The sequence below is a fragment of the Pseudophryne corroboree genome, chromosome 5 (genome assembly GCF_028390025.1).
Source record: "Pseudophryne corroboree isolate aPseCor3 chromosome 5, aPseCor3.hap2, whole genome shotgun sequence".
NCBI lineage: Eukaryota > Metazoa > Chordata > Amphibia > Anura > Myobatrachidae > Pseudophryne > Pseudophryne corroboree.
In genome coordinates, this window is record NC_086448.1 from 361,030,454 (window position 1) to 361,052,067 (window position 21,614).

General features: G+C 44.5%; 1 protein-coding gene across 3 annotated transcripts in view; it reads right to left on the reverse strand.

Annotated features, from left to right (window-relative positions):
* STX17 (syntaxin 17) overlaps nucleotides 1-21,614 on the reverse strand; it is a 243,862-nt gene that overhangs the window by 107,795 nt on the left and 114,453 nt on the right. For 2 of the 3 annotated variants that reach the window (XM_063924904.1, XM_063924902.1), the window contains exon 3: nucleotides 18,489-18,554. The exons of the other annotated variant lie outside the window; for it this stretch is intronic. In XM_063924904.1, coding sequence (XP_063780974.1) covers nucleotides 18,489-18,554 — 66 coding nt within the window. The remainder of the gene's footprint in view (nucleotides 1-18,488; nucleotides 18,555-21,614) is intronic. 3 annotated transcript variants of the gene reach the window in all.

Below are 21,614 nucleotides of genomic sequence, written 5' to 3' on the forward strand. Positions count from 1 at the left end.
CCTGTTGGTGTATACCACTCATCACCCGCGTGCAGGACCACTATCATTGGTATTAGCCCATGTGTCACGAACCGGTCTCTCACCTTTGCGGGTTCTGGGGCTCATCCGTTGCCAGTGCGGTTGCTCGCGGTGCTGTGCGCCCGTGTGGGGACGCGGCGTGATCAGTGTCACAGGTAATGCAGAGTCTGGGAACTGGGAGTGCGAGGACCAAATGGCCTAAGGCACTGCGGTGTGTCTGCTGTATAGGAGGTGGCCATGTTGGAGACCAAATAGGTAATACAGAGCACTTGTGAAAACACCTGTGGGCAGGTGTAAGCCAATCCCGTGCTTGTGCTGCCTTTAAGTTGGCTGGGATTATGTTACTCTGGGCCAGTGCTTTGTTGTATCAACGCTGTGCTCTAGCTCTGAGCTCTCTCCGTGCATTCCTGTGTGATTCCCGTGGTCCAGATATCGCCTCCGTTCCCAGAGGCCCGTCTGCAGCCTTCTCTGCTAAAGATCCACCGGCTCCTCGCTGTGCTGTCAGTTAATCACGCACCTACTGGTAACAATTGGATTCCCAGAGTCTTGCATGAGGAAACCCTGTCTGCCTGCTTTCAACCATACAGAGTTTGGAGGATTCCACTAACTTCAGCTGTTCGTTTGTTCTGCTCTGCATTTAACCCGTTCATCACTTATATCATCTGCTACAGTCTCACAGTGATCTCCGGAACTCGCAAGTAACCCAATTTAGTACTTTTACTTTCTATGTTGCCATTACAAGGATAATTCTTCACAGTCTCTCAGTTACCTCTCAAAACTTCATTGCAAATCCTCACAGTTATTTCTTCGTGTCTGCATTACCCAGTTAAACACATTCTACAGTTCAGCATCAAAGCTTGTTTATATTTGGACAATTTAACATTTAATCTTCAGCCTGTTTTAAACGCAATTCCATGAACATTTCTTTTATTTTTTCTTTAAGATATATCCTGCATATTATTTCTATTATTCATGCAAAACGTCAGTATACTATGGTGATTAATAACTTGCCATTTACCACTTTACTGAATTGTTATTTTCAATAAATATATGAAACGGAACTTTCTTCGTCCTCCCTGCTTTCTTCATACCCCAGCACCTACACCTGTGGTTGGTCCCGGGTTAACGGATTCACAAAAACACCCGGACCTGACACCATGCTAGCTGGCCGGAGGTCGCTGGCCCTTGGCGTATTGGCTGCTTTTAATGTGTTACTTCTTCGATTGTACGGCCTGTTATTCACTATTGTCTCCTCTTTCTCTCATCCCTCTTTTGTTTTGTCGCTTCCCTCCTCCCTCTCTCCTACCCCCCCTCCAACAGGATGTGGTTATGCTACCGCCTCATGTGAAGATAGCAATGTATGCATCCATTTTGCGTTCTTCCCTGCAACATGCCTGATCTGACAGTTGGATCTTGGAATGTAGGGGGCTTTAACTCCCCAGCAAAGAGACGAAAAGTGCTCCTCTATCTTGGTAAACAACAGGTAGACCTGGCATTCCTCCAGGAAACACACCTGACTCCAGAGGAGACGGCAAAATTGAATGCTTTAAACTGGCGGGTATTGGGTTTTAGCTCTTTCAATTCTAAGGCCAGAGGGGTTGTTATATTGATCAAACGTCATATCCCCACGGAAGTACTCTCTACTGTCATTGACCCTGATGGTCGTTATGTAATGATCTCTGCTAAGATCAATGGTAGAATTTATTCACTGTGTAATGTATATGCACCTAACATCTACACCAAGAAATGTTTTCAGTCTTTACTGGCTAAACTGATTCCCCTCCTCACAGACCCCTTGATACTCTGTGGAGATTTGAATCTTATCTCCTCCTCCTATTTAGATAGATCTCATCTGCCAACAAAACCCCTTTCCTTACACAAACTGGGGGTCCCTTTGCTGGCGGAAAGACTGCAGGTGGTAGATATTTGGAGAGCCCTACATCCCACGGAGAAGGAATACACCTGCCTCTCTGCAGCCCATCACACACTATCTAGGATAGACTATATTTTACTATCCCATTCTCTTTTACCGCATGTATCGGACTCTCAAATTGAGGCGATATCCCTATCGGATCATGCCCTAGTCACTGCGGCCCTTCACTTTCCAGACATTTCCTCTTCTCCTAAATTGTGGAGATTCCCCTCATATCTCGCACACTCCTTAAAATTTCAACAAAGACTGGAATCCTCTTGGGAATCTTTTAAAACCAATAATGCATCCCATTTGGATGAAGACCCTATTCTGTTCTGGATGACCGCAAAGTCGGTCCTCCGGGGGGATATTATATCCTACGTCTCAGCCACTAACAAGAAATATGCCTCTCAGTATCTAGAGTTTCAGAGACCCCTGTCAGCAGCCTATCAGCAATACAAATCTCTTCCCACTCCACACAACCGTCTTATATACATGGAGGCCAAAACGCATTTTGATGAATTCATGTCATCCATGGGTAATAGATTCTCGTTTTCAGTGAATTATAGGTTTTATAAGTTTGGCAATAGAACTGGAAAATTGTTAACGACACTTCTCACCGGTTCCCGCCCCCCCCCCCCCCCATGGTTACTCATCCCTTACGTACTTCTACTGGCACACTAACTACCAATAATCAGGAGATCTCTGATGTTATGAAATCCTTTTACAAAGACCTGTATTCCTCTTCCTCACGCTCTTCTCCTTCCACAGCTCCCACACCTTCGCCATGGCCCAATGAGTTTTGGGACAACCTTCCTGTCCCTCAGCTTCATTCCTCCATGGTTCAATCATTGCTCAAACCTATTTCGTTAGAAGAAGTCCAGAGTGTCATTGGTCAGTTTGGTAGGGACAAAGCACCAGGCCCTGATGGCTTTAGTGCCGATTTTTATAAAATTCTACTACCCCGATTGGGGGACACCCTGGTGTCTGTCCTGAATGCAATATTGTCTTCTGACACTCTACCTAGGCACTTTAATACTGCTATCCTCAAATTCCTCCCAAAACCTGGTAGAGACTTGTCCCAACCGGGGTCGTACCGTCCGATCTCGTTATTAAATCTTGACTACAAGCTACTCACTAAAATATTGGCAAATAGAGTAAAACTACTACTCCCCCATATCATACATAAGGATCAAACGGGATTTATCTGGGGTAGACACTCGGAGATTAATGTACGGAGAGTATTGACTGCCATTTATGCTTCTTCTTCTCTCTCTTCTTTATCCACCCTTTCCTCTCTTCCAGTCATCATCTCCCTTGACGCTGAAAAAGCGTTTGACATGGTGGACTGGGACCATCTTTTCTCTACCCTCCTACACTTTGGTTTTCCAACTGATTTTGTAAATCTTCTGAAACTTCTCTACACAGTTCCGCAAACGCAAATATCCTGTAATGGGGTACTCTCCTCATCATTTGAGATTCAGCGTGGTACCAGACAGGGCTGCCCCTTATCACCCCTATTATTTGCAATAGCACTGGAACCCTTAGCAATTGCCTTACGCCAATCGAGCGTGTTTGAGGGAATTAAAATTGGAAATATCGACCTCCGTCTTGCTCTGTTTGCCGATAATATGATATTATTTGTTTCAGATCCATCGACCTCCATGCCGGAGATTCTTGGATTGATACAGGCATTCGGAGTAAGGGCGGGATATAGGATTAATGTGGCTAAGTCGGAACTTTTACCCTTAGGTCCCTCTACCCGTACCATGTCCAGTATCTTCCCTTCTCTTTCTTTTAAAATTGCCCACACGAAAATTACATACCTAGGGATCCAAATCCCAGCAAATCTTTCCAGACTCTATGAGGAAAACTATACTCCTGCCCTGGCACGTATAACCTCGTTGTTGGATAGTTGGAGACTCTTACCTCTGTCTTTGTTGGGGAGAATTGCTGTTTTACAAAGCATAGTCTTTCCAAAATTATTTTATCTTATGCAGATGCTTCCGGTCCGCCTTCAGAACCATGACATTCAATATCTACGGAAGATCATGTCAAAATTCTTATGGAAGGGGAAAAAAGCGTTTATTGCATTAGATAAATTGATGGCCCCTAAGTCTGCAGGTGGCTTTGGTGTTCCTGATTATGCGTCCTACTCAATGGCAACTTTATTCCGATGTGCTGCTGACTGGCTGTTTGACAGGGAACACTTTACGGATTCTGCTCTAGATGAGGCTTATTTACTCCATACTCTCCGGGGGCACTGCTCCTGTCCAAACCCTCCCTGATCCCGACTCATATCCTCAACAACCCCCTTTTTCATGATATCTATTACAACTGGCGCTCCTTACATAAGAAATTTAATTGCAACCCTGAGGTGTCCATATGCACTCCATTATGGGGCAATACTGCCTTTCCCCCATCTCTCATTAAATCCAATTATTGGCTCTGGAAAGAGAAGGGTCTATCTAACTCCTCCAAAGTATTTGACCAGGGGGGCTCTATGTACTCATTCTCCGTACTTCAAGAGAAATTTGACTTGCCTCATTCTCATTTCTTCATGTATCTTCAGACCCGACACTACATAGACTCACTCACACATATGCGCACTACACCACGTGACTCCCCCCCTTCTTCTCACCCTCTGATAGTCTCGCTTAATATCCATAGGGCTGGCCCGACACGTATTAGACAGATTTATACCATCCTGACATCTAGTACAGAGGAGGGGAGGTGGGATAAACTACTCGCCCAATGGCGTAAAGATATACCCAGCCTGACTAGTCACAATCAGCTTAGTGATCATTACGTTTCTACCCTAAAAGCTCTGGCTTCGCCTTACTTACAGGAGGTTCACCTCCGCACTATATCTCCCCAATCCAACATGCTAGATTCAACCCCACAGAATCGGGGGAATGCCCTAAATGCCATATTCGTACAGCCTCCTTCTACCATATGTTTTGGGAGTGTGGTCTGATCCGGCGATTCTGGCACAAATTAATGGCCTACATTAATCAACTATTAAACATACGGGTATCAGCAACACCTCTTTCTTGTTTATGTGCAAATTTTTCTGAATGGAATCTAGGGCAGGGGAAACAGCGAATTATACCGTTTCTCACCATTTTAGTAACAGTCTCAAGGAAAATTATTCTATCCCACTGGTTAACATCCTCTTCCCCTACATTAGTAGAAGTTCATGGTAAATTATTGCAGTTTTTATATTATGACAGGAAATCGGCTCAAGTCAATATTGAATCGGGAGTTAAATCTTTCTACAAAAAGTGGGGTCTTTACATTGATTCGCGGGATCGGACCACACAGACCCAAATATTTAAGGTGTTTGAACATACTGAATGGTTCCTCCACAGGAAGATATTGGAGGAGTCCATGTCATGAAAACCATTGCCCCTACCTTCTGATAAGCTCTGGGATTGAGATCTTAAGCTCTTTAACCTGATATTGATATATTAATTGCTGTCCTTCCTCGCTTTTATTGATAAAATCATCCTGATCCCCCTTCCCTATTTACCCTTATGTGTTTTCCTACACCCCCCCCCCTCTTTTTCTCTATAACTCTCCTTTCTCCTCTTTTCTTATTGACAAGTGTTTTATATAAGGTTTCTACTGTTAAAATTCAGGGAGTGATACTTTTTGAGGGCTACCTCAGTTCACTCTCGCACATGTGTCATGAGAGTATACATACCTTATTTTACTTCCATATTCATATATATATATATATATATTCTCAATGGTACTTCTTTTATAGTTGCCTCATTCCTATGATATTATGGCTAGTTCTTGGAATACTAGATGTACCAATTTTTTTTTTTTCATGTCATTGACGGTGATAGGAATCCAAGGTATGATGTAACTACTGGTACATCACGTTTAATCCACTACTCCGAAGATGTCATATGTTCTCTTCCTGATATAGATTGATGTAACCATCTTTGTTACTTCACTATTTTATTCTTCAGATATCTACTATTTGTTTATGATTGGCATTGTAACCCATGAAAATCACAATAAACAGATTTAAAAAAAAAAAAAAAACATACATATGCTGTATTTAAACCTTTAGTGTAAGACCTACACTCCCATCTGCACCTATAAGTGAAACCTGTTAACAAAGGGCTTAATAGCCTATTCTAATAACATATGCAGCGCAGCTGCTGCTAAGACACACTTCTCCTCTTGCTGTGTGCTCCCCCCCCCCCCCCGTGCTCCGTGTACCGCTCTCTATTACACGGAGCCCGGCTTACATATGCTAAAGAGGGAGCCGGGAAGCGGCAGCGGGAGCCGGGGAGCGCGCTGCATAGAGCCGTGGAGCGGCCTATGCATGAAGAACGTGGCCGGCGCGGCTCAGTGAGCGGCGGGAGGCAGCGGTAATCAGGGAGCGGCGGCGGGCGCTGGAAGCGGCGGCGGGCGGCTGGAAGCAGCGGCGGGCAGCTCGCTCACACACACACAGTGTCCCCACACAGCGGGGTGGCAGCGTGAGCTGGCCGCCCCGTCCCAACATACCTGGACACTGTGGTGAGGGCTATGACGGGGCTTCTTCTGTAAACTCCGTCCAGCCTTTCCTGCAGGTAGTCCTGCACGTGGTTGTGAGGGAGCTCTTTCAGAGAGGCCCAACACGCCACAGCTGCTTGTAGCAGCTTCCACTATCCCAGACCCACGCCTATTGGAAGGGGGGAAGGGATGTGGAACAGTCAAAAAAGAAAAAGAAAAAAAAATCCAATAAGTGTGGATCAGCCTTGCTACTGTGAGCACCGAAAAAACACTGAGGTACTCTGGGATATGGAGGGGAGGAGTAGTTCCAAATTTTAATTTATTCAGCGCCTTATTCCTGCGGAACCGTCCATATCCCAAGAGTACTCCAGTGACCCCTAGTGGATGAAAAAGAAAGGGGCAGACTAGATGAGCCAAGTGGTTCTTATCTGCCGTCAAAGTCTATGTTTCTATAGGAACTATGGGGGTAATTCCAAGTTGATCGCAGCAGGAAATTTTTTAGCAGTTGGGCAAAACCATGTGCACTGCAGGGGGGGCAGATATAACATGTGCAGAGAGAGATAGATTGGGTGGGGTGAGTTCAATCTGCAATCTAAATTGCAGTGTAAAAATAAAGCAGCCAGTATTTACCCTGCACAGAAACAAAATAACCCACCCAAATCTAACTCTCTCTGCAAATGTTATATCTGCCCCCCCTGCAGTGCACATGGTTTTGCCCAACTGCTAAAAAATTTCCTGCTGCGATCAACTTGGAATTACCCCCTATAATATAGACTGAGGAAAGGCATCCAGTATCTCCCATGTAATCAGGTAACGGTAAGTACAAAAATCCTATTTTCTCATACTTCCTATGGAGGACATTGGAGACTCTGGAATGTCCCACAGCTGACCGTAACGGTGGTAACACTCCTGTCCCTTATGTAACACCCTTCATCAACACCCTTTATCCAACTAGTGTCCTTGAGGCAAAGGTGTGAAACCAATTCCAACAAAACTGCGCACTGAAAACTATGGGGTTTATTTACTAAAGTTCAATTTTCATCGATTTCATTAAATGATGTTGGGTTTCAGGAACTAAAATCCACATTTACTAAAAGACAATTTTTGATATTAATTTTTACATTTAAGAAAATGTGTGTTTTAGTACTGGAAAGCGAGCATCAATTTAGATTTATTTTCATCTATTTGAAATCAATGGAAATTGAGCTTTAGTAAATAAACCCCTAGAAGGTCACTGTGTAAAGCTGTACTGCAGAGGACCCATGTATAGCCACTCATTAAACCCCAATGGAATTATCTGAGTGTACTCCCACATTTTAAAGTATTGGCTTATTGCCCAACAGGTAAAATCTGCCTTATTACAGCCATAATCCAAATAGCAATGAATTATTTGTTTATAGGCTGGCCATCCTTGCTTAGAAAAACCAGATAAGACAAGGAGGTAAACAGTACAATGTACCTCTTTTGTTCTGTGGACATAAATCTTTAGAGCCCTGACAGACCCCCTTCATTTGCAAAATTAATTTGGAATTTCAAAACTACTTTCGGTTGAAAAGAAGGGTTAATTCTTATACTGTAACAGTCGGATTCTCATGCAAAATTAAGAAAGGTGACCAACAGGAGAGAGCTCCTCTTTTGGACAGTAGAAGTCAAAAAGAAATAGACTTCCATGTGTCCATGTGTGAGTTTATAGTCCCACAGCACTACTGGGTAGTAAAAGGAGGCTGAACATGCAGTATACCCAGCAGGAAAGTCTGAACTGTGAAAAGTGCTGCCCACACACTCACTACATACTGTATTAGAATAATTTAGTAGCCTTTGGAAAGGAATATCCCTTAAAATTATGCAGAGAAAGTAACTATTTTCTGGCAAAAGAAAAAGTAGCGTGACTACTGCTCAACAAAAGTATTATGCAATAAAAAGTACCTACGGGAAGAATTCAGGGAAAATGTTTTTGTTTTTTATTTTATTTTAGTTTGCCCATACACAATCAAAATGAAATTAATGCAAGTCTGACAATTTTTAGCCAGCAAACTTCAGCTCAAAACTCGTGTAAAACATGTAATATCCTGGCAATCAGGGATCCTATTGGGCTCCAATGTACAAATCCCAAAATAGCAGCTTCGAACTCTACAGCCTTCCGCAGCCCTCAGACAATTTAGCTAAGCAGAGGAAGAAGAAGATATAAACGAGTTTCTTACAGCTGCTGATCTACCGCTCCCAAAAGGCTGACCCACTTTAGTGCTGATTTCACATCAGAGGAGATTGAACAGGTTATGGAGAAACAGACCGCTGATAAGACCCCAGTACATGATTGCTTTTCAGCTACTTACAATTAAAAAACAAATATTTTATGGCATTCTGGGGACCACTCCCTGTACCCTCTTCAATTTAATTCTCAAAGGGAACCCATATTTCCGATACTACATGGAAGCTAGGATCACCATTATCCATAGAAAGTGAAATATAAATGTAGTTGCTCCAGCTACTGCCAAATATCCCTGCTCAATAACAATATTACATGCCAAAGTCACTGCTACCAAATTTAACTCCCTGGTTTATTATAACCAGGTTGACTTTGTTCCAAGCAGACAGAAGAACCATTGACCTTATTCACCTTATTCATTTCCTGAATACTAAAAAACCCACTTAGTCATCCTGTCGGGTTGGGTACAAGATCCAGACACTCAGGATGCTGATGGTCAGAATACCAACAGCAGCTCCTGATGGTCAGAATCCCAACACTATTTGGAAGGTAAGCTAACACTACCCCTTCCCCTAACTCTGCCTACCCGTAGCCTAACTCTAACCCTACCCTCCCGCAGCCTAACCCTAACCCTCCTTGGCATACGTATGATCAGGATTCTGGCATCAGGATTCTCAGCGGTGTCCGGATTCCAGCACCAGTGTTCTGACCGCTGGCATTGTGAAAGTCAGTATGCCAACTACATCCAAATCTGTCTCTAGATACTGAGAAGGCTTTGGAAAGGATCTCTTGGCAATTTAGTTCTCAAATCTTAATGCATTTTAGCCTTTCCGAAAAAAATTTCACAGAGCCTAATAGGGTATTGTGGGGCTACTCTAAGATGATCATGATCATTGGGAAAATGCCATGATGGGGCTGTGGGAGTAGGCTCTGTGGAGGTATAAGGGCAATAGAGGGGTAGTGATCTTGGGGAGGGAGCAGAGAAGGGAAGTGCTGTGTGTGTTGGAAAGGATTATGATGACAGCAGAGAAAAAGTGGGGTCGTGGTTGGTGTGAGGGGCTCTGTATGATATATGTGCAATGTCAATAAGATATACAATTTGGCCTGAGTGGGACTGAATGCTATTTTTTTTCTTGTAATGTGATGTGTCAGTGAGCTATGTAGAGTGGGTACACCTATGAATCAACTGCCTCTAACAAAGTAGACAGCTGTGTATGAAACTGCTAGGATCTACCAACATTTCTGTTCTTTTGGATTATCATACTACTTTCTATCCTGCCCGCTTACCTCTAGTCTCTCACTGGCTCTTGGCCAGCTGAAAGAGACTGAGAAAATTAATTACATGAATAGCATAAGCCACGAAAGTGTATATTTATTTGCTGAGAGACACAAACAAAAGACAACATTTAGGTTCAAACCACTTGTCAAACTTGCATTGTATTTGTTTTTCTCTGCAATTAATTCCAATTTTTGCACTAGAATTACATATTATATAATGACGCTATTTCCAATAAGTGTGTTTGGGAAATGTTCCAAGCTGTCCTACTAAAACGTAAACAGGCGTAAATATCTGGCTGCCATTGAGTATTTAAAGGATATTAAATTAATGGTAATAATTAGAATATTTCCTATTTAAAATTCTATGAAGACCATCATGAATGGTCAAAAACATTTGAATACAGAGGGTGGGATACTTCTAATCAATAAGTAATTGCAACTAGAAATACTTTTATTGAATAATAATATGAAGGATATCTTTTCCAAACAGAGAATCCATAGAACAAACTATGTATGTGCCAAAGCAAACATACACATCTTTGTGTATCTTGGCGCAAGTCTATCACATCTTAGATGTTTCTCCCTGTCAAATGGGCATTCTTGGGCGTTAACTGGTGGTAACTGGACTAAGCATATACTTGGAACCGAACCAACTTTTAGGAGCTGGCACATTGCCAAAGTTGTGCCCTATTGTGAGTCCTATGTGTGCCAAGTGGATGCCATTTTCGGTCATATCTCTTGCACCTAGTATAGGGTAGGTGTAAGAATCGACTGTAGTGATGACAGCTGCGCTAGCAGACACCAGACTAAAACTAGAGTATTTAAACAATCTTGCTAGTTGGCTGTGATCATAGAGAAAGAAGTACTGTATGACTGATATGAACAGTAGAGACTAGATTAAGCTGGGCATACACTATACAATTATCTGGCAGATCATCTGTCCAACCTGGCTGGTTGCAATGAAAATCTGCAGACAAACAGTGCTAGCTGCTCAATCATTAAGCAGCTACCACTGTTTGTCTGCATGTGTGAGAAGGCATTGACTGGGAGCAGTATTTGGAAGGCATGCTGGTCCCTGTAGTGCTAATGGGAGATCCTAGGGGTGGCTCTCATGTAAGCTAGCCCTCAGTCTGGATGCGGTTTTGTATGAGCCTTTATCATGAGGCCTTACTGTAGACAAATCACATGGCCCTATGTGGGCACTGCTATTATGTAGTGTTAGGACTGCTGACATCAGAGAAGGCTTGATGCGGCTCAGCAGCTACCCATGTCTTTGCAAATGCATGTAACCAATATCTCTGAAATTCTATTACCAGACAGGTTCAAGTATTGTTACAGGTAATAGTCGGTGTGCTGGGGGGACACCAGGTGAGGAAAAAGCACCACCCCTCTCTGTCTGGAATGAAAATCTGTTATTGCTACCAAACACTAGAAAATGTGCTAAATTAGTTTAACCAATTTGTCTGAGCAACTGTTTTTGTCAGTTTTCCAGATGATCTGCCAAATAATTGTATAGTGTATACCCAGCTTTAGTTTTAAAGGCAGGGTTAGTTTATTACACCACTTGACGGCCAGATGTTATTGTTCCAGCGCTTAAAAGTTTCAAAGTGATCAGACACACTGGTAAGATTACATGATACAACAAAAGGGTTTACAAGAGCCCTAATTCAGTTTTGTAGTACAAACAAAACTTCAGAAAAATAGTCAGATCCCAATATGGTGTCCAGAAAAACAACATGTGCAGACCTTATTGAACCCTATTACAGGAGATATGCAGTAGCCCATCGGGCAGGGTCGAGGTGGAAGAGGCGGTTGGTATCCTCCTTTCAGTGGGGGCAGCTCCATCCAGTGAGCATTTTGTTGCTCATGGCACCTTCTGTTGGCTGTGCTATCATACTCTGTTAGTCAGGTTGGCCCTGGGTGTAGGGCGGTGTGAGAAATGTGCCATGCAGAGTGCCCATGAAGAAGGCCCTGGCGAGAACACTGTAGGCACCTCATGCACACAGAGGCAGAGCTCAAGACTGTGCCAGAAGTATTGCCCAAGCAATTGCAAACCAGCCAAATCACCATAAGGACCTTGGATGGTAATTCAGACCTGATCATAGATGTGCAAAAGAAAACGCACATCAACGATCAATTTCTTAGACATGGTCCGCCCCGCATGCCGGATCCAGCCTCCCCCGCTCCCCCGCACACATGCAAAAGCATCATGCGGCGGCGATGCTTTCGCATGTTTTGAGTAGGTCTCTGTCTACGTAGCATAGCTTTGTGATACTGTAAGTCGCTGAAATCTCTGAAATTGGAAAATCTCACATTCTGTTACTTTTAAACTACAGTGTCATTTGCTATGTCTATTTGTATCTCCAAGAATTTGGGCTGTTCAAATCTCATTAGATGGCTCATTGCTGTATGAATGATTTAACCATATTCCTATATTAAATTCATCACCTGAGCTTTTCTCTAATTTTCCCGTTACAATGATTATGTCCAAATAAGGCCATACCATAGATGTTCTTTAGAGCAGCCATAAGAACTACCACCTTTTTGGTAAACACTCTTGGCAAAATCATCAACAGCCAGAATGGAAGACACGTGATATGGAAATGATAACTCACCACAAAGAATCTGAGAAACTCGCAATACTGAGCTACAAGAACAATGAGACGATATGCATCTTATAGATCTAATTGTAAACAAAGTCTTCTCTATTGCCTGGAGAATGGAATATATCTTCTGGAAATTAATTGATTGAACCTCTTTAGATCAAAAGCATTCAAAAATCTCCTGAAACTTTTTCAACTAGGAGACTCTTGGAATAGATGTCCGTGTCCTCAGGTGTCACAGAACAGGAGAAATTACTACATCTTCCAAGAGTCTGTAAACTACTCTCTAATGCCTCCACTGGCGAGGATGGTACTCAGGATTTCACTAAGATTTCTTTCTGGGGGCAGAGTCTTCAGTGGTGGGCATCCATGTTTTGGCATAGTTCGAAAATGCTGCTACCCACATGATCTGCAGAGGTTGGTCTAAAGAACAGTGTCTGCAAGGACTTTTTTCCTGGCTTAACTTACTACTGTAGGGACAAAAAATGCTGTTTAACTATAGTTCAAGCAATCTGACAAAAATACAGCATCTCTGGCTGATAGCTTTGTGCTTCAGTGATGGTGAAGGGAAAATAAAGGAAAACTTCTACTTATATCCTGCACCAAATGATGGGATTCACTTTGCGTCTTTTGGAATAATTAAGCTGTCCCCCCCGTCCCCCCAAACAGAAAATATCCAACAAAAGGAACAGCGATTAAACAATTCCTTAATCGCTGGACTGCCACCCATGGGGGCAAACATATGGCGCGCAACACATACCACTGTACAAGAAATACATTTTGTCCAGTAAAGCATCGCAAAGAAAATACATTGTTGCCTGACTTCAATGCTTTTTTATTAAACAAAGTTTATTTTCTCTTGCATTAAAGCACTCCTCCTGAAGAAACATGAAAATTCTTAAAGCCGATTTCCATTTTTCTATCCACAGGATCCATCTAATGGAGTTTCTTGGTAGACAGGTTGGCAGAGGCGTCGGAATGGGGGAGGGGGGCAAGGGGGCAGCAAATGAGAAGAGGCGCAGCCTTGGGAGATTCTTCTTCAAAAAGTGTCATCCCCACGGGCGAATCCTCCTTTAAAAAGTGTGATCCCCACGGGCGAAACCTCCTTTTAAAATTGTGCTGCCGCAGCCTGCTGTGCCCCACTTCCTGTCCTAGGCTCTTCAGAGATGCATTACTGGGAGGAGGCGTGGCCATGCTGAGCCTGCTAGGACATCTCCGCCTCCTCCCAGTAATGCTTCTGTGAAGAGCCGGCTAGGATGACATGGGGCATAGCAGCAGGCTGCGGCAGCACACTACAGGAGGAGTCGCCTGTACTGTAGGTAATTGCTCACCCGCACTGGGGGATGGGGGTAAGCACCAACATGTCATTTTTTCTGCACCCCCCAGCCTCTAAACATTGCAGCACCCCTGTAGGCTGGCTATGTATGTATCAATTTTAGGTAGTAAAACACAGTGACGTGCGGTGAGGTCAGTGGCTGGGGATGCACTTGCTGCTACCCAACCGCTTACCCCCCCTTAAAAAAAAAAAAGCATAGAGTCCCCCTTGCATCACTAAAACCAGCACCAGGCAGAACCAGCCAGGGGCATAATGCCATAGCAGGGGAGACACTCTGTATGGGGTCCCCCTGCCATAACATTAACACCCCCCAAACCAGTCAGCCCAGGGTTGGCATTCCTCAGAAAGTGGGGACCCCAAAAAGTTAAGAGGGGTCCCCCCCCCCTGAGCAACAACCAGCAGTGGGCTGATAGCCCAGTGCTATGCCCCGCACCCCTGGTGGCGGTGGGTGCGGGGTTCATGCTATAATATTGTTCTTTACAGGCAGCCTACAGGTCCCAGCAAGCCCGTCCCAGCATGCCGGCACTTGGAGAACCACAAGTGCCAGCATGCTCAGACATTAAGGGGCCCGTTGGCACCTGTAGTCCATCTGTAAAGAACAGTAATATTGTTCTTTACAGGCGGCCTACAGGTCCTAGCGAGCCTGCCCCAGCATGCTGGCACTTGGAGAACCACAAGTGCCAGCAACCCAGGACATTAAGGGGCCCGCTGGCACCTGTAGTCCACCTGTAAAGAAAATATTAAAATAAATACAAGACACAGTTTTAAAATAAAATTTATTATTCAGGGTCTTCACCTGGGAGGCGGTGGCCTTTCAGCTCTTTTCCATAGCCGCCACCTGCCCAGGGCTTCTGACGTCTTCCTCCAACGTCTTCACCTGGGAGGCAGCGGCCTATAAGCTCTTTTGCATGGCCACCGCCTGCCCAGGGCTTTCGGCGACTTTACCTGGAGGGCGGCGGCCTTTAAGCTCTTTTGCATGGCTGCCGCCCATCCAGGACTTCCACGGCGTCTTCAATCTTCAGGAGCTCTTCACTGCTTCTTCTCCGCCGTCGGACTGACAGCCGCTGCCTCGCGCTGACTTATATAAGTCAGCCTGAGGGGGCAGGGCGATGACGCGGCGAGCCGTGATTGGCTCGCGGTGGCCATTTTTAATTTAAAAAATTACGCTGTGGCGCCATTTTTGATATGGGTACCGCTGCGCTGCCAAACTCTGCAGAATGGCAGGCAGGGATCTCAGATCCATGCCTGCTGCCACTGACGCCCCCACCGCAACTCCGCCGCATTCGCCCGCACCCAGTGAGTGATGGCAGCGGATCCAGTGACGGATCCGCTGGCCAATCACATCTGGCATCACTGACAGGGGCGTGCTTTCATGGATTGAAAGCACGTCCCTACTTTAGTAGGTGCCGCTTTCCATTATATTTTCAATGGGCTTTTACAGCCCAAGGCTTTGCCCGCCCCCCCCGTTCCCATTCACAACGGGAGGCACCACGATCTGTGCCTCCCAAACCCATTTAAACAGAAGTAATGATTAGTTTAATATAAAGGAGATACTTATGACACAGAATATGTGTCATAAGTATCTTCTTTGTATTATTTTAATCATTAATGACAGGGGAGACACTGCCTCCCCTGCATCCCCTGACTGCACGTCGCTGGTAAAACACCATATTCATACCGAAAAGGTTGCATGCATTGAGCCTAATTTTTTCCAGATTAAAATGACTTTACAAAAAACAGGACGTGCGCATCCTCTGTGCCAACAGGTTATTTAAAGTGTTTTTTGTTTTCTTTGTTTATTTCTGAGCATGCTTAATTGAATAGCCCTTGGAGATGCTTAATTTGTCTAAGCTGGGGATTCTTTTGGTTGAAAGGTAAAATCCATATCTACAGTAAAGGGTCCCACATAATCTCAACTAAAGGTTTATTACATGATGCACCAATACAATAATGTGTTATGCTACTGTCGCTTGTTTCCCTCCTGTAGTGGACTATGGAAAGATAAAGTTACTAACTAGCTACAAATTGCTAAAATGTTTTCCCAGTGAAGAACCCATAAGTATAGGTTTACCTAGGAAAGGTGCTCTTTAGAGTTTTGGGGTGGCTTGTGTTCCAAACTGGAGAATTATTTGTTAGTTATGTAAATCAGCAGAACACAATCTTGGCATTTAAATTATTCCTTGCATAAAAAGATAGAAAGAAGGGCTACAGTCCTGCATCGTATTTGCCGGCGTATAAGACGACTGGGCGTATAAGACGACCCCCAACATTTCCACTCAAAATATAGAGTTTGTTATATACTCGCCGTATAAGACTACCCCCTTCCACACACCAAATAAAACGTAAAAGAACATCAGATTTGTGACATACTGTATATTATGACCTGATAAGAGATTTGGATAGGGAGTATTTATCAAGGTATGCATAAGAAGGGGGGAGGGGGCGAGGAGAAAGTTGTAAAATGTATAAAAGTATACCCCTGTGTGCATTTAGTGTTACCGGTTTCACATGAGTGCCATTAGTATTAGTATTAGTGCCATTACAGTACCTGTCATTGTCACCATTGTACGGCCACAACGCGACTGCAGCGCCTCCGGCCAGTCCCTGCATCTCCCTGTAATTGGCACTAGTGACCCGCCGCGGCCGCACTGGATATCGCGCGATACTGGATGGTGAGTAGAATGAGGTGGGCGGGCATCGGGAGGCCACTATGGGCACCGGGCGAGTATCGGAAGGCCACTATGGCAGCTATGTCTATCCCAACTGAAGTGCACCCGGCGTATAAGACGACCCCCCCACTTGGAGGCATGTTTTTCAGGGCAAAAATGTAGTCTTATACGCCAGCAAATACTGTACTTTTGAAAGGATCCACCCCTGTTAATGCTGTAAGCCACATGAATTAAAACATAAAACACAGAGTTACTGAAAGCACAAACACCTGTGTTATTGACACCAAAATCAACACTTTTTCCTTGAAAATACAGAGTAACCATTTAAATGATTGAAAACTTATCTGGATAAACATTACATAGACATAATTATTTAAAATGAAAAGATGAACGGTCACAATAAGTAGGTGGGCTGTTTTTTTTATTAACTAAATACTATAGGCTGTGTACACACTTGACGATATGCAGCCAATATCGGACAATATATTGTTCACATCGTCCAGTGTGTATGTACTATATCAAAAACGATGTGCGCTCCTGTGGGTCGTTAACTGTGTCCAACATCTTTCGTTCAAGCCTTGAAATCTAAGGATATTTAACAAAACTGCATGCACCTGGATGTGGGTGGATGTCATCACTGACGATATTAGTAACTATATCGTTCAGCGTGTATGCCCGATATCGTTTTCCTTGACATGATGCATCTTATGCCCATCTTCAAGTGTGTACCCAGCCTTAGAAAGACTATCGCTCTAATCAATTTATATATAATACTTTTCCTACAGAACAGCAAGATTACAGGGCATCCGGAAAGTATTCACAGCCCTTCACTTTTTACACATTTTGTTATGTTACAGCTTTATTCCAAAATAGAATAAATTCAGCACCATGCTTCACTGTAGGGAGGGTACTGGCCTGGTGATGAGCAGTGCCTGGTTTCCTCCAAACATGACGTCTGGCATTCACGCCAAAGAGTTCAATCTTTGTCTCATCAGACCAGAGAATTTTGTTTCTCATGGTCTGAGAGTCCTTCAGGTGGATTTTGGCAAACTCCAGACAGGCTGCCATGTACTTATTTACTAAGGAGTGGCTTCCGTCTGGACACTCTACCATACAGGCCTGATTGGTGGATTGCTGCAGAGATGGTTGTCCTTCTGGAAGGTTCTCCTCTCTCTCCCTTCTTCCCTGATCACTGAGTTTAGACGGCCGGCCAGCTCTAAGAAGAGTCTTGGTGGTTCAGAACATCTTCCATTTATGGATGATGGAGGCCACTGTACTCATTGGGACCTTCAAAGCAGCAGATATTTTTCTGTACCCTTCCCTAGAGGTCTACAGACAAATCCTTTGACTTCATGCTTGGTTTGTGCTCAGACATGCACTGTCAAGTGTGGGACCTTATATAGACAGGGGTGTGCCTTTCCAAATCATGTCCAATCAACTGAATTTACCAAAGGTGGACTCCAATTAAGCCGTAGGAACATCTCAAGGATGATTATTGGAAACAGGATGCACCTGAGCTCAGTTTTGAGCTTCATGGCAAAGGCTGTGAATACTTATGTACATGTGATTTCTTAGTTTTTAATTTTTAATAAATTAGTAAAAATCTCAAAAAAACTTTTTTCGCGTAGTCATTATGTGGTATTGTGTGTAGAAGAGGGAAAAAATGAATTTATTTCATTTTGGAAAAAGGCTGTAACATAACAAAATGTGGAAAAGGTGAAGCGCTGTGAATAATTTCCGGATGCACTGTATATTCTGCATAAGTGCCAAATTCTGTATGTGGGAGACAATGTTGGCCTTGCTTATGCAGTATGTAGTTATATCTCCCTCTCCCTAGAGTCAGATTTAATTAAATAGCATTCATGCATCTCCTTTACAATACTACAATACATTACATCTTACAATACTTTACAATACATTTACAATACTGTACAAAAGCACATATTCTACTTACTTGCACTGTGCGTCCTGCATTTATATGTTCTTTGTGCAGCTGATCCCATGATCTACACCTCCGATACTAAATAAAAAAATAAATTAAAAAAACAAGATAAGGCTTACTAGGGACACCATTAACAAATATGTATGAAAGCCTTGTTTATTCAACTACTTTCCAAATTAAGGTAATTCAGTAGGTTGCAACTGAAATTAAAACTAGAAGATTTTAAAGATTTTCTGTGCAAATAAAGTAATCTCGGGAATACAGATACAGGTGTTTTTCTAAACATAGTTCTAAGTTACTGCATATTTATGATACAGGCAAAATAACTCATAATGGTAGCCAATATAAGGTAAAGACACAAACACAGATTCAAAGAATAGCAAACACTATGATGATGTCATAGGAGTATAATACAGGGAGCAGTTAATGATAACTGACCAATCAGGGACGTGCAGTCAGGGGAGGCAGTGCCTCCCCTGTCATAATGATTAAAATAACACAAAGAAGATATTTATAACACAGATTTTGTGTCATTTATATCTTCTTTGTTTTATTTTAATAACTTCCCCTGTGCTGTTGCAGGAATAGCTGTGTGGGAGGCAGCGAGAGTCGTGCCTCCCGCTGACCATAGTGAACAAGCTGAGGCGGGGGGCGGTCAGGGGGCGGACGGGGGGCGGGATCAAGCAATGGGCTGCAAAAGCCCAGTGAAAAATTATATATAAGCGGCACTACTGTAAGTGCCTCAGTGACAGGGGCATGCATCCAGCCTACATGACAACACGCCCCTGTCACTAAGGCAGTTGTGATTGGACAGCCGGATCCAGCGCTGACTGACTGTATCCGGCTGTCAGCGATGTGCTGCTCACTTTCCCCCGCACTGCAGAAGTCGCGGGGATTGGCGACGGTAGCGGCCGGGTGGAGGTGGGGGTAGCGTGCATTGGCAGCAGCGGGTAATGGCAGCGGCGGCAGTGGGTGTCGGCGAGGGTAGCGGTATTGGTGGCGGTATTGGTGGCGGGGGTAGCGGTATTTGCGGCGGGGGTAGCGGTATTTGCAGTGGGTTTGGATTCTAGACATAGGCGTGCGCACAGGCACCCCCCTCACACACGCAGCCCTGCGAAGTTAAGCTGCGCAGCCCCACTGTCTCCGGCCCTTCAGCCACGACCGCCAACTTAAACGGAGGAGGACGCTAGCGAGTCACGCCGTGGACTGGTAGTGAGTGACAGAACGAGATGACACTACAGCGTGTCACTCACACTAGCAGCGCCTGGCCAGGCTGCCGCTACCAGCCAGAAAAGGGCTTGTTGCAGGCTCTGGACAGCGGGGAAGTTCCTACTCGGCTGGTCACATACCCTCTTCTGCCAGGAGAAAGTGAAAGCAAGTAGACGCTAGAGGCACAGCAACACACCGCAGGACAGAGAGAAGACTCCTTACCGGTAAGGGACTTTAGGAGCAGGACACTTGGGGGGGGAAGGGGGACGACGACAGAGGAGTTGTGCTCCAAGCACCGGGATCCTGCTGGTGACGCCTACATTGGGACCCTGCTTGTTGATGTGAGGGGTGCAGGACCCACGCAGGCACTGACTGCAATGGGGGAGGGGTGTAGTAGGGTATGCTGGCGACCAGCATACCGGCGCCGGAATTCCGACCGCCTGAATACCGACATCTTTTCTCCCTCTTGGGGGTCCACGACCCCCCTGGAGGGAGAATAGATAGCGTAGTGCGCCACCATGCCCGCAGCGTGGTGAGGGCAGCGAGCCCGCAAGGGGCTCATTTGAGCTGTTGGTATGCCGGCGGTCGGGATTCCGGTGCCGGTATGCTGGTCGCCGGGAGCCTGGCCGCCGGCAAACAGAAGATGGGGGAGATAAGCTAACTAGCCCTACCGCCTGGCATTTCAGTTCAGTACCCACTCTAATCCCCACCCCAGCACTGGAATTTACCCTATCCCTCTACTTCCCAGGCCTCAAGGACATACACTATCAACTCTACCCCCCACAATTATTAGGTGTTTTGTCTTTATTTTCATATTTTCTTTACATGCGGACTACGGGTGCCAGCGGGCCCTTTGTGTCCAGGCATGCTGGCAATTGTGCTTCAACAAGTGCCAGCTTGCTGGGGCAGGCTTGCTGGGACCTGTAGGCTGCCTGTAAAGATCAATATTAACATACAATGAACCCTGCACCCACTGCCACCATGGGTGCGGGGCATAGCACTGGGCTATCAGCCCAGTGCTGGTTGTTGCTCGGAAGGGGGGACCCCATTTAATTTTTTGGGTTGTCCCCATTTTCCGAGGAATGCCAGCCCTGGGCTGACTGGTTAAGGGGTGGGGGTAATATCATGGTAGGAGGACCCCACACTGAGTGTTCTCCCTGCTATGGCATTATCCCCCAGACTGGTTGTGCCTGGTGCTGGTTATTAAACAAGGGGAACCCCACACTTGTTTTTTTTCTTTTATTATAATGGGGGGGGGGGGGGGGGTAGGGTATAATTAGTCAGTGCCTCCCCAGCCATGGACCTCACCGCACGTTACTGCTGACCATATATATATATATACCAGCATATAGAAAGCCACAGCACTCGCCACCCCAGAAGTGGGGTGCAGTGTCCGCACTCGCCACTGATAGGGTGGGGTGCATGTAGCTTATTTTGGTGAGTGCTGTACTTTTTGTTTCTATATATATATATATATATATATATATATATATTGACAATATATGTGGTGTTATCATGTACAGTAGTATAACAATTACAATATGCAATTACAGTGGTGGCCAAAATTGCAGACACTTTTTGAAATTTGAATGTTTTTTTAACTTCGAATGCTTACAAAAAACTGTTCCACTTCCTGCAGTGCAATGATTCATGTATCAAATAAAGGAAATTTAATGCTGAATTCAACGCAATAAACAGAGGTCAAATATTTGCATTATAAGGGAAATTATGCAGTGAAAACAACACTTAGGGGGAAAATCTCTGTGTACTTATGATGTCACTGTCCTGTCAGTATTTTTTCAGGTATCCTTTATTTTTCAAGACAGCAGCACAGCAACATGGCATTGAGCCAACCAATGTTTGGAGCTCTTCCTTCTTTATTATGTGGTGCCATGAGACAAATATAGACTCAATTAATTCTCTTTTATT